The sequence below is a fragment of the Sus scrofa genome, unplaced genomic scaffold (assembly GCF_000003025.6).
Source record: "Sus scrofa isolate TJ Tabasco breed Duroc unplaced genomic scaffold, Sscrofa11.1 Contig1914, whole genome shotgun sequence".
NCBI lineage: Eukaryota > Metazoa > Chordata > Mammalia > Artiodactyla > Suidae > Sus > Sus scrofa.
This window is the reverse complement of record NW_018084979.1, coordinates 1,330,068-1,348,056: the sequence shown is the minus strand read 5'-3', so window position 1 is coordinate 1,348,056 and position 17,989 is coordinate 1,330,068. Positions and strand designations below refer to the sequence as shown.

Here is a 17,989-nt window from a genome sequence, read left to right as displayed (position 1 = left end):
GAATCCAACTGGACTACTTTCTCACACCCTACACAAAAATAAACTCGAAATGGATTAAAGACTTAAATGTAAGACCTAAAACCATACAACACAGGCAATACATTATGGTTTCCAGAAAGGACAAGGTGGGGGACAGGTGACAAGGATTAACAGATACAAACCTCCAGTTACAGAGATATAATATACAACATACGGAGTATGGTCAATAATACTGTAGTAATTGTGTATGAGGACAGATGGCTACTAGACTTCTCCTGGTGACCATGACATAATGCATGCAAACATCAAACTATATAGTACACCTGAAACTAACATAACATCAACTACATTTCAATTTTTTTTAAGCCATAACAACTTGAAGAAACAAAATAGATTAGGGGTAAAAGACAACATATAGCTAGCTGTGTACTACTTCTTTAACAGGGGGACTGTAGGAGTTCCCGTTGTGGCTCAGAAGATTAAGGATCTGACATTGTCTCTGCGAGGATGCAGATTTGATCCCTGGCCTCACTCAGTGAGTTAAGGATCCGGTGCTGCCACAAGGTGCCACACAGGTCACACATGTAGCTAAGATCCAGTATTGCTTGGCTGTGGTGTAGGCTTTGGCTGCAGCTCCAATTTGATCCCTAGCCCAGGAATTTCCATGTGCTGAAGGTGCAGCTGTAAATGAATGGGGGGGGATAACCAATTCCTCTACTTTTCCTTTTTTTTTTTTTTTTTTTTTTTTGTCTTTTTGGGGCCACACCTGTGGCATATGGAAGTTTCCAGGCTTGGGGGTCAAATTGGAGCTGGAGCTCCCAGCCTACACCACAGCCATAGCAATGCCAGACCTACACCACAGCTCATGGCAACACCATATCCTTAACCCACTGAGCAGGGCCAGGGATCGCACCTGTGTCCTCATGGATACTAGGCAGGATCGTTTCCGCTGAGCCACAATGAGAATTACCTACTTCCCTTTTTTAAAAAAAGTTTACACTTCTGCTTCCAGGCAGGTGGGATGACATGAACCAGATTTACTCCACCATGGTGAACAACTGAAAACTGGAATATACAAAGCAATAGTTTTTAAGACACAAAGTTACGAAGTAGAGTGATCCCTGAGAAACAAGGAAAGAATGAAGCAAATCCTACAACCACCCCAGTTTACTGCTTGGAGGGTTTCCAACTGGCAGCACAGGGAGAAGGAATCCAGGGGAAGTTAGGCAGTCTCCCCACACTTAGAGACAAGTTGAGGCCAAGGCGGACAAGGCAGCTCGAGTCTGCAGGGCAGGTTATCCACAAAAGAGAGAGCTGCACAGAAAGAGGAGTCCAGAGCTCTCCTCCTTGCGTACTCAGGACAGTACTGGCCAGCAGACGCCTGTGAAGAAAATACTTGAGGTTTCCATATGAAGAACCACCCAGGAGTTCCCACTGTGGTGCAACAGGACCAGCAGCGTCTTGGGAGCACCAGGATACTGGTTTGATCCCCAGCCCGGCACAGTGGGTTGGGGATCTGGCATTGCCGCAGCTAGTGCTTAGGTCTTCGGCTCGGATCTGATCCTTGGCCTGGGAGCTCCATGTGATGAGGGGCATCCAACGGGGGTGGGGGGCAATCTGACTAGTATCCATGAGGACGTAGGTTCGATCCCTGGCCTCCCTCAGTGGGTTAAGGATCTGGCATTGCAGTGAGCTATGCTGTAGGTGGAAGACGAGGCTCAGATCCCACGTTGGTGTTGCTGTGGCTGTGGTGTAAGGTGGAAGCAAGAGCTCCAATTGGACCCCAAGCCTGGGAACTTCCATATGCCGTGGGTTTGGCCCTAAAAAGCAAAAAACAAAAACAAAAAACAACAGCAAAGCGGGAGGGAGAACTACCCAAAAGAATAACAAGGACTGGAGTTCCCGTTGTGGTGCAGTGGAAACGAATCTGACTAGGAACCATGAGGTGGCGGGTTCGATCCCTGGCCTTGCTCAGTGGGTGAAGGATCCGGCGTTGCCGTGAGCTGTGGTGTTGGTCACAGACGTGGCTTGGATCCCACGTTGCTGTGGCTCTGGCATAGGCCAGCGGCTATAGCTCCAATTCGACCCCTAGCCTGGGAACTTCCATATGCCACGAAAACGGCCCAAGAAAATGGCAAAAAGACAACAACAACAACAAAAAAAGAATAACAAGGATAATTCATGAGGCTCACACAGGGCCAAGAAGAGGACTGATTCCCAACAGAGTGGAAAACCTCAGAATTAACAAACTATTAGAGTACTCAGAAGAGTTTTGGCTCAGTAGTTGGAAATAATTAGCCCTAAACTAAATGCTGCTCTGATCCCACCTAACAAGATTTGAAATGAACAAACCATTTGTAAGGAACTGCATCATGTTCCAGAACAAAACTCAAGAAAATATTTATAGGAATCAGAGTTCCCGTCATGGCTCAGCAGTTAGTGAACCCAACTAGGAGCCATGAGGTTGTGGGTTGGATCCCCGGTCTCGCTCAGTGGGTTAAGGATCTGGCATTGCTGTGAACTATGGTGTAGGTCGCAGATGTGGCTCAGATCTGGTGTTGCTGTGGCTGTGGCGCAGACCGGCAGCTACAGCTCTGATTAGACCCCTAGCCTGGGAACCTCCATATTTCGTGGGTGTGGCCCTAAAAAAAAAAAAAAGAAAAAAGAAATAAATGAGAGAGATGACATAATTAGTGGACAAAGGTATTAAGACAACTGTAACTGTATTTCAATGTGAGAATTCAAAGGAAAGACTATGTTAAGCAGGGACATAAAATACATTTTAAAAAAAGATCCAAATCAAACTTCTAGATATGAAACCTATAATGTCTGAGATGAAAAATATACTACATACAATGTATTAAGAGCAGACTGGACATTGCAAAAGAAAATATTAGCAAACTTAAAGGTAAAGCAATAGAAAGCATCCAAAACAAAAGAGAAAAGACTGAACAGCAGCAGCAGGAAGCAGCAGGGCTTCGAGCAGCCTCACTGACGTATAATTGTACACATTAAATATGCAGAGCTTATTTTAAGTCAATTATACCTCATAAGGCTGTTTTTAAAAACCTAATCTTGGGAGTTCCCGTCATGGCGCAGTGGTTAACGAATCCGACTAGGAACCATGAGGTTGCGGGTTCGATCCCTGCCCTTGCTCAGTGGGTTAACGATCTGGCGTTGCCGTGAGCTGTGGTGTAGGTTGCAGACGCGGCTCGGATCCCGCGTTGCTGTGGCTCTGGCGTAGGCCTGTGGCTACAGCTCTGATTCGACCCCTAGCCTGGGAACCTCCACGTGCCACGGGAGCGGCCCAAGAAATAGCAAAAAAAAAGACAAAAAAAATTTAAAAAAATTAAAAATTAAAAAATAATAATAAATAAAAACCTAATCTTTAGAAACAATGCTGAGCCTTCATACTGTTGATTTTTTAAGTCCTACACTTATCTTCAACATAGCTGTACAGCTTCATCATCCTTTTCGTTAACTAGGTACTAGATAACCACCTCAAAAAACAAAGCTCTTCTATGCTTTCAATTTCTACCTGCTTTCTCAAGAAGCCTAACTTTGAATACCCTAACAGCAGTATTTTCACAAATCCTCCACTAGAGGAATTCAGCACAAATCCATCTTAATATTTATCAGCTGTTCCAATATACATTTCACCAGGTACCTTGATTAAAGCAGCAGAATCCAGAAGCAGTACAGAAGTTAAAAAGAACAAAGCTTTCACTTCATCAGAACCTCGAGGTCACAGCTGCCCAGCAGTGCCCTCTGGGAAAATGGAGATGTTCGATTCTGCGCAGTCCAGCACAGTGTCTACAGACATCTACTGAGCACCTGAAATGTGGCTAATGGGACAGAACTGAACTCTCCATTTATTTGATTTTAATAAACTTAAATTTAAATAATGGCTACACTGGAGTTCCTGTCGTGGTGCAGTGGTTAAAGACTCCGACTAGGAACCATGAGGGTGCATGTTCCATCCCTGGCCTCGCTCAGTGGGCTAAGGACCCGGCATTGCCATGAGCTGTGGTGTAGGTCCAAGACAAGGCTCAGATCTGGCATTGCTGTGGCTGCGGTGTAGGCCAGCGGCAACAGCTCTGATTGGACCCCTAGCCTGGGAACCTCCATATGCTGTGGATGTGGCCATAAAGAGCAAAATAAACAGATAAATAAATAATAAATAATGGCTACATTATTGGACAGCACAGTTCAAGACAATTTAAAAGAAAATCCAGATTGAAATTTGTAAGAAAGATTAGACTTCTCAAAATAATTTTTTAACATTTACAGCTTATATCATATAATACTAATTTTTTTTTTTTTTTTTGTCTTTTTAGGGCTGCACCCACGGCATATGGAGATTCCCAGGCTAGGGGTCAATCGGAGCTGTAGCTGCCAGCCTACACCACAGCCACAGCAATGCCAAATCCAAGCCAGGTCTGTGACCTACACCAACAGCTCATGGCAACCCTGGATCCTTGACCCACTGATCTCGAGGTCAGGGATCAAACCCACAATCTCATAGTTCCTAGTCGGATTTGTTTCCACTGTGCCATGACGAGAACTCCTTATTTTAATTTTTTTTTCAATTTTTACATTAATAAACACCAAAGTTCCATGGTGGCGCAGCACAAACAAATTCAACTGTATCCACGAAGATGCGGGTTCAATCCCTGGCCTCGCTCCGTGGGTTGCTGTGAGCTGTGGTATATGCTGAAGATGAAGCTCAGATCCCAAGTTGCTATGACTGTGGTGCAGGCTGGCAGCTGTCGCTCCAATTCGATCCCTAGCCTGGGAGCTTCCATACATTGTGGGCACGGTCCTAAAAAGACCCAAAAAAAAAAAAAGGTAATAAACACCCTAAAATCAGAAACACAGGGAAAACTCCTATCTCTAAGGCTTGGCTCAAAGCACCACTGCTTCTTGAACTTCTTGCTGGTTTCTTCAATTCCAACCCTGTACCACAGGATTAGACGACTGCATTACCCCACGCCTCAAAACACCCTGTGAACACCGTCACCTGCAAAGGACGAGGAACTGGGGAGAGCGGGCAACGGGAAGGAGCTGCGTGAGAGAAATGAGATTTCCTTGTGGTGATGAATACATTTTGGAGCTGGATGGTGGGTGCACAACAATGTGAATGTACTAAATGCCACTGAATTATTCACTTTAAAATGGTTAATTTGGGAGTTCCCATGATGAAGCAGCAGAAGCGAATCCCACTAGGAGCCATGAGGTTGCAGGTTCGATCCCTGGCCTCGATCAGTAGGTTAAGGATCCAGCGTTGCTGTGAGCTGTGGTGTAGGTCACAGACGCTGCTTAGCTCTGGTATTGCTGTGGCACAGGCCAACAGCTGTAGCTCCGATTAGACCCCTAGCATGGAAACCTCTCCACATGCCGAGAGTGCAGCCCTTAAAAAAAAAAAAGGTTAATTTGGGACTTCCCGTTGTGGCTCAGCAGAAATGAACCCAACTAGTATCCATGCAAGTTTGATTCCTGGCTTTGCTCAGTGAATTAAGGATCTGGCATTGGTTGCTGTGAGTTGTGGTGCAGGTCGAAGATGTGGCTCATATTTGTTGCTGCTGTGGCTGTGGTATAGGCTGGCAGCTGCAGATCTGATTTGACCCCTAGTCCAGGAACTTCCATATGCTGCTGACTAGGCCCTTAAAAAAAAAAAAAGGCAAAAAAATAAAAAATAGGTAAATAAAATGGTTAGTTTTGAGTTATGTGAAATTCACCTTGATAAAAAAAAATTTACGAATGTATCTAAGGAAAAAAAAAAGAACAAAAAGAATGAAAGAATGTACCTAAGGGAGTTCCCTGGTGGTCTAGTGGCTATGGCCCGGGTTCACGCCTGGTCTGGGAACTGAGACCCCACACTGTACATCACAGCAAAAAAAAAAAAAAAAAAAAAAAAAAAGACAGGGAAAACCAGCTTTTAAATGTAATTTTAAAGCTCATTTTTCCCTTGGGTTTCTATTTCTTAACTGAACTTTGGGGCTTAATTATCAAATGTCCACTACAAAATGCCTAGTCAAGGAAAGTCAGTTAACCCATGCACATACAGTTATGTCAAGTTAGCAGAGAATAAACTTTTAGATATTTAAATTGAATCAGAGCTCAAAAAACTAAAAAGCAGAAGCAGAGGACACCATGAGCTCCCAGAAGACGTTCTGGAACCAAGGCCAGATGAGCCAAGTACTTATTCTACTCCTCTTACAGCCTAATCCCCTTGGATTCACAATGAGTCTGAGAGCAGCACAAGCCCCAAGCCCAGAAGCTTCCAGGCCAGCAAAGGTACAGCAGGGCCTGTAACTTTCAGTGAGTGTAGACATGTGTAAAATGGCCCAGAAATACCCTAAATTCAAGTGAGCGGAATGTTGAATCAACCCCAAAATTTTAATTAACCTTTTCAGACATAAGTAAGGCTATCAGGTCGTATTTTCTTGGTCACTAGATGAAACGTATCCTATCATAAGAGGATAACTATAGCCAAAGTTCAGGAACAGAGACTCACCGAGGTGTCAAGCAAGCCTTGGGGTTCTGGGCAGAAAAAAATTAGCCCTTAGTTAAACTACAGTAGGACCAAATCAAACACGGCAAACCTCACATCTGAGTCACTCAGAAAAAGCTTGCAATTTGCTCTTAAGTATACTCTGGTCTTTGAAAAATGAACAAAATCTACTAATAATACAAAGAAATATACACTTTGAGGGGGTGCAGGGTTAGTTTGGCTTTTGTTTTGTTTTTTTGTTTTTGTTTTTGTTTTGTTTTGTCCTTTTGCCATTTCTAGGGCCGCACCCACAGCAATATGGAGGTTCCCAGGCTAGGGGTTGAATCAGAGCTGCCTGCCTACGCCAGAGCCACAGCAACGCCAGATCCAAGCCACGTCTGTGATCGGCACCACGCTCACACCAACACCGGATCCTTAACCCACTGAGCAAGGCCAGGGATCGAACCCGCAACTTCATGGTTCCTAGTTGGATTCGTTAACCACTGAGCCATGACGGGAACTCCGGTTTTTGTCTTTTTGATGGGTGAGGAAGGATGGGAATAATATCCAAGGGAGGGAAATTAGTTGCTGAAGAGTACTAACCAGACAGCTGTACAGGTGAAATCGGGGGGGTGGGGGGGTATCATTTATTCAAGACACGGTTCCTAAATTCATCCTACAGAAGTTCCTGTCGTGGCTCAGAGGTAATGGACTAGGATCCATGAGGCTGCGGTTTCGACCCCTGGCCATGCTCAGTGGGTTAAGGATTCGGCGTTCCTGTGGGCTGTGGTATAGATCGCAGAGGCAGCTCAGATTCCAAGTTGCTGTGGCTGTGGTGTAGGCCGGCAGCTGCTGCTCCTTTTGACCCCTAGCCTGGGAACCTCCATATGCCGCAGGTGCGGCCCTAAAAAGAAAAAAATTTCATTCCACAGCTCAAGTTCAATGTGAACCTGTAGAAAAACATATGGGGCAAGGGGGATAGATGTTTAAATGTTATATATACTCTTTTTTTTTTTTTTTTTGGTCTTTTCTAGGGCCGCTCCCATGGCATATGGAGGTTCCCAGGCTAGGGGTCTAATCGGAGCTGTAGCTGCCAAGCCTATGCCACAGCCACAGCAACACAGGATCCGAGCTGCATCTGCAACCTACACCATGGTTCACGGCAACGCCGGATCCTTAGCCCACTGAGCAAGGCCAGGGATCGAACCCGCAACCTCATGGTTCCTAGTCGGATTCGTTAACCATTGAGCCACGACGGAAACTCCATAAATGTTATATATACTCTTAACGGTTAAACTAAAGGGCAATCAACACAACATGGTCCCCTATAACCTTAAATCATCCAATCACAAGAAATCACTCCCCTCAAAAAAAAAAAAAACAACTTGTATTTTAAGCTCTGAAGATGACTACTTCAACATATGTGCAGGAATAAAGCAATTCATTCCAATTTGCCCCAGTCAACCAAGCCAGACACCTCCTGTTTCATTTATGTTCTCACTGCCAGGAAGCAAAGGAATGTAGCTGGACATGAAGCAGGCTCTGCAACCCTAAACATATATAAACTCCACAATACCTGGGACCACAGGGAAACAGCTAATCAACTGACCCAATAAAGCACTATTCCTATGTGTTTTTTCTTAAAGAGGACTTCTGGCTGGCTCTCCTTAAAATACACTAGATTGAAATCTGACTGCAACCTACGATTAATGGTATCTTGGTATTTTCCTTTCTTAGTGATATACAAACAACGGTGCATCTGACAACTCTCGGCATCTCAGAATGGGTTACCTTGGGCAGGTTACTAGGTTGAATCACAACAATAAGCTTCTCAAGTTCCTGTCGTGGCTCAGTGGTAACGAACCCGACTAGGATCTATGAGGATATGGGTTCGATCCCTGGCCTCGCTCAGTGGGTTAAGGATCCAGCGTTGCCATGAGGTATCATGTAGGTCGCAGATGCAGCTCAGATCCCTCGTTGCTGTGGCTCTGGTGTAGACCAGCAGCTACATCTCTGATTGGACCCCTAGCCTGGGAACTTCCAATGCTGAGGGTGTGGCCCTAAAAACCAAAAAAAATTTTTTAAATAAAAATAACAATAAGCTTCTCAAGGCCTCTGTCTCCTCATATGGAAAATGGCAGTAACGACTTGATCTGATATGAGTGTGATTATAATGTTAAATTATTAACAGACATAAAGTGTTCAAACCAGCCTGGCACATAGCAAGCACTACACTGACCTGACACTGACAGATCATTCCTTCCAGGGTTTTGTTTTTGATTAAGTTGTATCTCTCCATCAGCACACTCACTCTCTCCCCCATAATCAGTGACAAATCCATAAGACGGCCAAATTTGGTTTTATTATACAGCACGTCAACTTTTATAGGAAACTAACTGACCGTTATGGAAAGTAAAGCTATATAACTTTAACCCCTCACTAGTATGCTGTTACAACTACATGCTGGGCAGAAATTAAATCAGAGCTTTTCAAGTCATCTGGCACTGTAATTTAGGTCAATCGGTTACTAGTACACCAAATGAACTAAATAAAGCTGAAACATAATTTAAGAAAAGAGATGTGTCAATTATCAGCGACATTCATCTTAGAAACTGGGAGTTCTGATGACAAACATTATAGGAGCTATGTAGCAAGACCAGTCTCTGAGCAGAAATATATCCCACCAGGGGTATATTTTATTCCTTCCTGATGAAAGAAAATCAATCCCCCACATTATAGAGAAAACAAAAAACTCTATACATATGCAACCCTAACAAAGGATCAGTGTCCAAATACATAAAGAACTCACACAAGTCATTAAGAAAAAGAACCTTATGTAAAGTTACAGAAAAACAGCGAAAGATATATTCACAGGAAGAACCCAAGTAGCCAAAAAACATATAAAAACACACTTAACCTCACCAGTAATTAGAAAAATGCCAAGGTAGACCACAGAAAGACAACACTGCAGAAAGTTAAGAAATCTGGGAGTTTCCTGGTGGTCTAGTGGTTAGGACTCAGTGCTTTCACCAGTCTGGGAAGGAAGAAAGGAAAGGAAGGAGCGGGGGAGGGAGGGAAGAGAAGTGAATAAATCTAACACATAGTGAAAACTGGGTGAAAAAAGGAACTTGTGCCTTATGAGTGGCGAAGTACTTGTCTGGAAAACATCAAAGCAAATGAATATGCACAAATAATCCCATTTACAAAAAGGACTTTGACAATAACAAAACACTGCTTATCATGCATAAGTATGTACTGAAGTAGGAAAGCATGCACAGGCCTTGGGAGCGGCCGCTCAGATTTCCCTTCAAGAGAGAAAGAGCCAAGAGGAGTGGAATTAGCTGACAGCCCCAGCTGCCCAGCACCTCTTCGATCCACTGCGGCATTCGAACCAATGCCAGGCCAAGACTGAACACCACAGGCGTTCTAGAACAGGGCTCTCCTGCCCAATGCACCCTAACAAACGACACCTTCACCCCAAGCCGCACAGCAATCTCAGGCGTCTGGATCCAATCACCACCCTTCCTTCCGTTTTCCTTCGTAGGCGCCCACCTCCATCCATCCTGAACACTCTGCCACCCGACCTGCTTCCTCTCCTCTTTATCCCTCATAGGCACGTACCCCAGGGAACTCCTGCACAACTAACTCTATAGGTAGGAAGCAAACTATCACAGGAATAACATCAATCACCTTCCAATTACAGAAGGCAGGACTGGAAGAATTAGCCTTTCCCTGCACCTGAAGCAAGTATGTCCTAATATTAACAGTGTTTACACCTGAAACTAATACAACACTGTCAATCAACTATACGCTGACAATGTTTTTTACAAAAGCCAAACCATAGTGTTTAATCACCGTGGTGGGTATATGACTATAGGTATTATTTTATTTTCTATGCGAATGGGTTTTCTTAATAACTCTATCTTCACAATTCTACTATCCTACCTTACCATAATTTGCAAAAGCATTCAAACTATCTACTCACTTCAATTTTAGAAATGTAACTCTTACCTCTGGTTCTAAAATTATGCCACATATGACTCTTCCCAATCACTGCACCAGTAACAAGACTCTAAAACAAGAAGAGTTGGAAGTTTGGTTCCAGAGGCCTCAAGTCTACCTGGAGATACTTTCAATAACTGAAAGACAAATTCAGGTCACTCTGTCTCGCTCGACCATACGTTCTTCATCAAGAACTCAGGAAGGCGGGACTGGATGGACACTACAACCTTCTCTCTCAATACTACAATAGAGGGAAAACACAGAAATTTCAAAGTATCACCCCTACTGCGCAATTTTTACTGAGTCCATGTCTTTAAAGAATTTGACCAATTTGAAAAAAAAAAGAATTTTTAGGGTTTAATGTCATTTCATTTTAATGTTATTTTAAATTACTTATTTCTCTCAAACATTTTGGCAAAACACTCTTCATCACCTTAAACCACTTTTTTTTTTTTTTTTTTTGGCTTTTTAGGTCTGCACCCACGGCATGTGGAAGTCCCTAGGCTAGGGTCCAATCAGAGCTACAGCTGCCGACCTACACCACAGCAACGCAGGATCTGAGCCTCGTCTGCAACCTACACCACAGCCACAGCCACGCCGGATCCTTAACCCACTGAGCGAGGCCAGGGACCAAACCCACCACCTCATGGTTCCTCATCGGATTCGTTTCCGCTGCACCACGACAGGAACTCCCATTCTATTTTTTAAACACTCTTCTTTAAAAAATCACAATAAAGGAGTTCCTGCATTGGCTCAGTGGGTTAAGAACCTGACATTGTATCCACAAAGATGCAGGTTCAATCCCTGGCCTTGCTCAGTGGGTTAAGGATCCAGCATTGCCATAGGCTGCAACAACAGAGATTGCAGATGCAACTCAGATATGGCATGGCTGTGGCTGTGGTGTAGCCTGGGAACTTCCATATGCTGCAGATGCAGCCATTAAAAAAAAAAAAAAATCAACAACAGAAAACATAAAACTCAACCAGAAGTTAGATATATATATATTAATAAAATTTCCAGAACACAAAACAGAAAAAATTAGAACTACAACTTGTATGTCTTATTTCTAGGATCACAAATATTTTCTACAACTGCTAATTAAAGCTGTAGGAATTAACTCAATCCAAATCACTGACTCAACATTCAATCCCAATTCCACCTTATTCAAACTTTCACTGTGCTGCTACAGAGATTCTCTATAGGAAAAATGATTTCAAGTTCTCTATCCTAAATATAAATACCAACTTAACACACACTCCTTAGCAAAGATCACTGTTTTCCATTAGAGTAAAGGGACAAAGTGAAACCTTACTTCTTAGGTCTACATTATGCACAGGACCTCTAAAGAAAGGCTCAGAAATGAGGGCTAAATTATACATCGATTACAATAATTTATGTAGCAGAGAGTAAAATTTAAAAAATGAGTTCCCTGATAGCCTAGCAGGTAAGGATCCAGCACTGTCACTGCTGTGATCTGAACAGGTTTACCTATTCTCTCTGGATCTCAGTGTACTTTTCTGCTATATAAACGTTTTGGACTATTTCTCTCTTTTCCAGGAAAACTGCAGCAGGTACATACAACTTAAAAACAATCATTTTTAAATATCTCAGTGCATGATTTGCATTCAAACGTTACAATCCAGTAAAGCAGGCAACGCAAGGACCACTGCTTGGCAACCTAAGTCCCACGAATGCTAATTAGAATAAAACAGCAAAAATGTTTATTTAGCATTCACCGTGTGCCAGACACTGTGCTGGACATTTCCCGTGTATTAGCTCAGTTAACTCCTTCTCTTAGAGAGATCTATTACCTCTATTTCACAGATGAAAGCAAAAATAACTTGCCCAGGGACAACACAGCTGTCAGGAAGCACTACCAAGATCTGAACTCAGGTTTGACAATTCTCACAGACCAAGCTCTCACAAGTCTCCTCTATCCTGCTTCTGAAAGAAACCTGAAATTAAAAAGATGACTCTAACTGACATAATCACAGGCCATACGTGATGAAAAGAACTCTGATTCACGAGGGAGGAAACTGAGGCTCCCGAGATAAAATGACTAGCTCTACCTTCAACAACCTTCTTAATCACAGAGACAGGGCTTTCAACCTCCTGACACCAGCTTTAGGTGTCTCCCAGCACACGGCTTCACGCAGTTATCACACACAGCATTTACCGTTCTCCTGACCTCTCATTTGGGTGAATGCCGCCCCAAAGTAGGCCTGCATCACAACGTATCCACCGAAACTTATGAATTTTAGGGTATCTATAAAACTGATTTTTACAAAAAAATTAAAGCATAGCAAACTATGTGTTTAAAGAGGAACACAGAACCACCAGTAAAAAGAAATGAAAAGCAGGTCAAGACACCCTGTTCAGGAAAATAATTCCACATTAAATCATAACACATTTTTTTAATACAAATCAACTCAAGTGACAGTTGAGCCAATGACAACCACACATTTTCAAATGTAATTAAATATATTGGATTCAATGTTTCAAATACAGGTTGCATGTTTAAAGGGCCATTACCTCAAAAATATTTACCATTAATATTTCCCCTTCTGTAAGAGTCTTAATTCTACTGTTGGTGAACTGTGACACTGAAAACCTACTCAGAAGTTGACAATAATAACACATGCTTCAGAAAACAAAGAATTGAGTCAACCTCAAAATCCTGCCATTGTGTTCCTCTAGCTAAAAGACAACAAAGAGTACCAAACAAACAATCAAAAGAAATATATAGGTTACAGCTTTTCCTTGCTTGTTGGTAAGATCTTGGAAACATTTACCTTTTTGTATAGAAAAAGACTACTTGTTTCAAAATAAATTATGCTGGAGTTCCCGTCGTGGCGCAGTGGTTAACGAATCCGACTAGGAACCATGAAGTTGCAGGTTCAGTCCCTGGCCTTGCTCAGCGGGTTAAGGATCTGGCGTTGCTGTGAGCTGTGGTGTGGGTCAAAGACACGGCTCGGATCCCGAGCTGCTGTGGCTGTGGTGTAGGCCGGTGGCTACAGCTCCAATTAGACCCCTAGCCTGGGAACCTCCTTATGTCGCGAGAGCAGCTCAAGAAAAGGCAAAAAGACAAAAAACGAAACAAAAAAAACAAATTATGCTTTGCAAGCATAGGAAATAACTAGCCAGAGGTAGGAGAAAATAAGCATTCTTCCCTCTTACTTTATTTTATGATTACTAAATTCTAGAAGAAATCAAAGATAACTCAGCATACGCTATGGCCTTGAGTAAGGAAAGACAGTCTGGACGCCGCACAAGAAGGAAGACTAAGTTAAAGGTACAAAACTGCATTCTGGTCTTTGTCTTTAAATGTAATTGATAAAATCTGTTCCATCATTATAAACATAGATGCTTTCTTTTTGTCTTTTGAGGGCTGAACCAGAAGCATATGGAAGCTCCCAGGCTAGGGGTCGAATCGGTGCTGCATACACCACAGCAACGCAGAATCCAAGTCCTGTCTTCGACCTACACCACAGCTCACAACACCACCAGATCCTGAACCCATTGAGTGGGGCCAGAGATCGAACCCACATCCTCATGGAGAGAGTTGGGTTTGTTACTGCTGAGCCACGACCCAACTTCCATGGATGCTATTGTAACTACAAATGTGTCGGCCCACGGATCCAGTCTAGGTCTTCATTAGAGCATATTTTAGAAGGACGTGCTCTATGCCCATCGTGCACTGAGGGATGACAAATGAACCTTTCTCAGACTACGCAGGGAGTAGCATCAGGCGGATCTAGTTTCAATCTTTTGCTTTTAAAGCTAAAGAGGGTCAAGTTGGGATACCAGGGGAGTGTTCTTATGGCTCAGGAGGTTAAGCAACCAGTGTTATCACTGCAGCTGCTGGGGTCGCTGCTTCGGCTCTGGTGCAATCCCTGGCCTGGGAACTTCCACATGCCTCAGGCATAGCCAAAAAAACAATAAATAAAATCAACTTTTCTGTGCATACATATTTACAGGGATCATTTAAAGGAAAAGAAAAAATAAAATAAGCACTTTCCCAACGAGTTTCAGTATGTTCAAATTCTGGTAGAAATAAAGATGCGCACAAAACTCAGGCAGGAAGAAAGAAAAAGCCGTGATGATCACAATCACAATTTCGTATTACTCCCAACTTGGACTCATGGAAAGAAACTGTCTTAAGTCTAAAGACGTAAAAACAAAATTTTTTTCCATGAAATAAAGATATATCATTTCTATTCCAAAATGGAAGTCTCATCTTCCCTTAGATTTTAAGTTAATTGAGAATACACCTAAAAAAAATAAATCAGGAGAAAACAGTATAGTCCCACAATTTCCAGCCATATCTAGGAGTGTGTCCCACTGCTAGGCAGTAAAACAGGGTTTGAAATTACTTCATACCAGTTAGATTCCTTTCCAGATTAAAACAAACACAAAATAGGAAATGTTAATTGGCAGTAAGACTACGGAGCAAAACATTTAGTGTTTTATTTCTTAGAATGGCAGGTCTCTAACAAATTTATGGCTTTCAAAACTAATATAACCAAAATGTACCAAAAACTGACCAACTTACTAAAATCAACACATTTATACAAACTGATTTTTAAAAATATGTGGGGGAAACTTGGCGACAAGCTTTGCTTTATGTTCTGCATATTAAAACAAAGATGGACTTGACCTACAAAATGAAGATAGGGTCAACTGTAACCAAAAAACAGTATGCTTCCCCTGGTGGCCAACCAAGGAATGGAGAAGGAGTGCAGAGAAGAGAAAGAGCCTGGTCTGAGTTCCATCCTGTCACTCTTATAAAAGAGAAGTGACTACCAAAAAAGGAAGAGGGGGAGGGGGAGGGGAACCCTCAAAAGGACGAACACAAGTTTAAAAGGAATACAACCCTGGGTGTTAGGCTCCATATACTTTACGAGATTTAAATCATCACCAGACCAAAATGTAGCAGGCAAATGGGAAAGGTCATTTATTTCCAGAGTGCCCAAGAGCTCCCTCAGGGATCCCTATGTATTTTCACGTCAAAGAACACCCGGAGTTTCACACCTTAATAACAGCTTCGGAGCAATCGCCTTTTTCAGGGACTAGATCCTTGCAATTTTCTGCATCTTGTTTCCAAGGAAAAATATTTACGCATTTATTTTCTCAAATAAACTAGTGGGATAACCTCCATAGAGAACCACCAGTTCTGAAGCCCTCCAACCGGGAGCACTGTTACCTCCAGTTGCACTAGAGTCTCTTCCGAATTTCATTTCTGAAATAAAACCCACGTCCTTTCCACAACATTTTCCATGCCAACAATCGTTAAAGATAGTCTTATACAGAAACAAGCTAAAATCTCACTGACGAATTCCTTTGTCTGATTGGATTTTCCTAGTACTTTAAATTTGCTTCCACACAGAATAGCAGCAAGGGTAGCTAATGTTCCATTCTAGGGTGTAGGGATTTCCTGGAGGTGGAAATCATTTGTCAGGCTAAAGCTCCCGAAGCTTCTCATCTTTCAAAACAACCCGTTCCTTCAAATAAAGAAGGAGAAAAAAAAAAAAAAAAAGGAAATACACGGGTATTTACAAAGAGGTCCTAAAATCAAACTGCCACCAGCAAGCCTCTCCTCCCCCGGCAGGCGCCCTCTGGGAAGCACACTTCTTTCATTGACCGGGTTTGGGGGACCTGAGCATGGGAGGGGCGGCAGGAGCCCAGGGGCCGGCAGGAGGAGGAAAGGGCTTGGGGGGCCACCTTCGGGGGGGGGCGGTCCCAAGTCCCGGCGCTCGCAGGACGCTCCTTCCCCGGCCCCGGCGCGGCTCGCGCGGACCGGGGACGCCCGAGCCCCCGGGCCAGGTGTGGCCGCTCGGCGCCGCCTCCAGTCCGCGGGGCGCGGGGGGGCCTGCGGCCCCGACCGGCCGGGGGCGACCCGGGCCACCCCCGGGGCAGAGGCAGGCTCGCGGGACACGCTCGTGCGTGAGCTTCCCCCTCGTTCTCCCCGCGGACCGCAGGAGCCACACACAAAAAGAAACTTGTCCGAGGCTCTCCGCCCCCTCGGGTCGCGGGCCGGCCGGCCCGGGGCGCTACTCACCGGGGTCGAAGTCGGGCACCACCGCCTGGTACTGGGGTCCGACCCGCATGCCGCCGCCACCTGCGGGGAAGCAGAGCGGGCGGTCAGCGGGCGCGCGGGCGCGCGGGCGGGCGCGGGGGCGGCGCGGGGCGGCTGCCACCTACCGTGCTCCTCGTCGCTGGACGAGCCCGAGCTGCCTTCCTCCCAGGAGTTGCTGCTGCTGTTGCCATTGGGCGCCGCCGCCGCCAAACTTTTATTCTGCCCATTATTGGGGGCGGCGGCGGCCGAAGCGGAGGCGGCGGCGGCCGAGGCGGTGGCCGAGGAGGCGGCGGCGGCGGCGGCGGCGGCCGAGGCGGCCGAGGCGCCGGCGGACGAAGCGGCGGCAGCCGAGGCGGCCGCGCTGGCCGCGTTGTTCCTTCCTCTGCGCTTCCCTGAGACCTCGGGGCCCTTCTCCACCATGGCCGGCATCAGCGGGGGCCGGGGCCGGGCGAAAGTGGCGGGGACCCTCAGCTCCTGAGGAGGGGGCGCCCGGCCGGGGGGAGGGGGTGCGGGCGGGCGCGGGGCCGGGCGGGCGCGGCAGGAGCCCGCGGGCGCGAGTTGGGGCTGGGGCGGCCCTGGCGGGCGGAGCGCGGAGCCGCTTCAAGCCCCCAGCGCCAAGCCGAGCGCAACTTTCGCTCTCATCGCCGCCCGCACTTCACTGGCACTAACTACTCCGGGAGCAGCGAGCGGGAGGGGAGGGGGGCGGGGCCTAGGCGAGCGGGGGGAAGCCGCGCGCAGCCCAACCCGGCGTGGGATGGCGCCGCCCCCCGCGCGTTCCCATTGGCTCTGGTGGGATTTGGACGGCGAGCGGCAGCCCGGTTGGCTCCGCGCACCCGTCTGTCCAAGGGACCGGGGCGGGAGAGCGGGGCGGGGGAGGCTCCGGGCTTCCGTTGGTCAGGTTCGGTTGACGCGTATCGCCCACTGTACGTGGTTTGAGGTTTGCAATCTCTCTACGCCCCATGATCCATCTCTCTAGGCAATAGCGAGGAGTTAGCTGCCCTCCCCGCCCCCTCCTTCTGCCGGGCCCCCCTCGCCTACGCGCACCTCCCGCGGCCTCTGCCCCTGCTTTCCCCGAAGGGCTCCACTGAGAGTCCCCTCGGTTTCAAAAAGTAAAATATACGAGACACGAGAACAGAAATTGAATGCAAGGTCGGGACTACTTTCCCCCTCGCGCGGAGGATTACGTCTTACAGTTTGAATGGGTTCTATACAAAGAGGGGAAACTAATTGGAAGAAACTAATTGTGCCCCCACCTTTCCCAAGGGATTTAGGGGTGTCTCAGCGCCAGGGGAGGCCTGGTGCAGGGGACAGGGTTCTCAAGTGACAGTCTCCCCTGGAAGGAAAGGAAGCAGTATGGGAGCTCGGGGTGGGGTGGGGGGGTTCTGCTAATTGGGTGGGGGGAGGTTGGAAGTCGCCGTAATTGCTTGAGTTTCCGGGCG

General features: G+C 45.7%; 1 protein-coding gene across 2 annotated transcripts in view; it reads right to left on the bottom strand.

Moving 5' to 3' along the window:
- Positions 1-17,230, bottom strand: part of RCOR1 (REST corepressor 1) — a 138,818-nt gene extending 121,588 nt beyond the window's left edge. The window contains exons 1-2 of one of the 2 annotated variants that reach the window (XR_002341115.1): positions 16,676-17,230; positions 16,533-16,592 (exon numbers count right to left, since the gene is read on the bottom strand). Coding sequence is in view for 1 of the 2 variants with exons in the window: in XM_001927777.6 (XP_001927812.4) it covers positions 16,533-16,592; positions 16,676-16,979 (364 nt within the window). In the remaining variant the exon portion in view is untranslated. The remainder of the gene's footprint in view (positions 1-16,532; positions 16,593-16,675) is intronic. The other variant, XM_001927777.6, reaches the window with a different exon arrangement.
- Between the last annotated feature and the right edge of the window lie 759 nt (positions 17,231-17,989).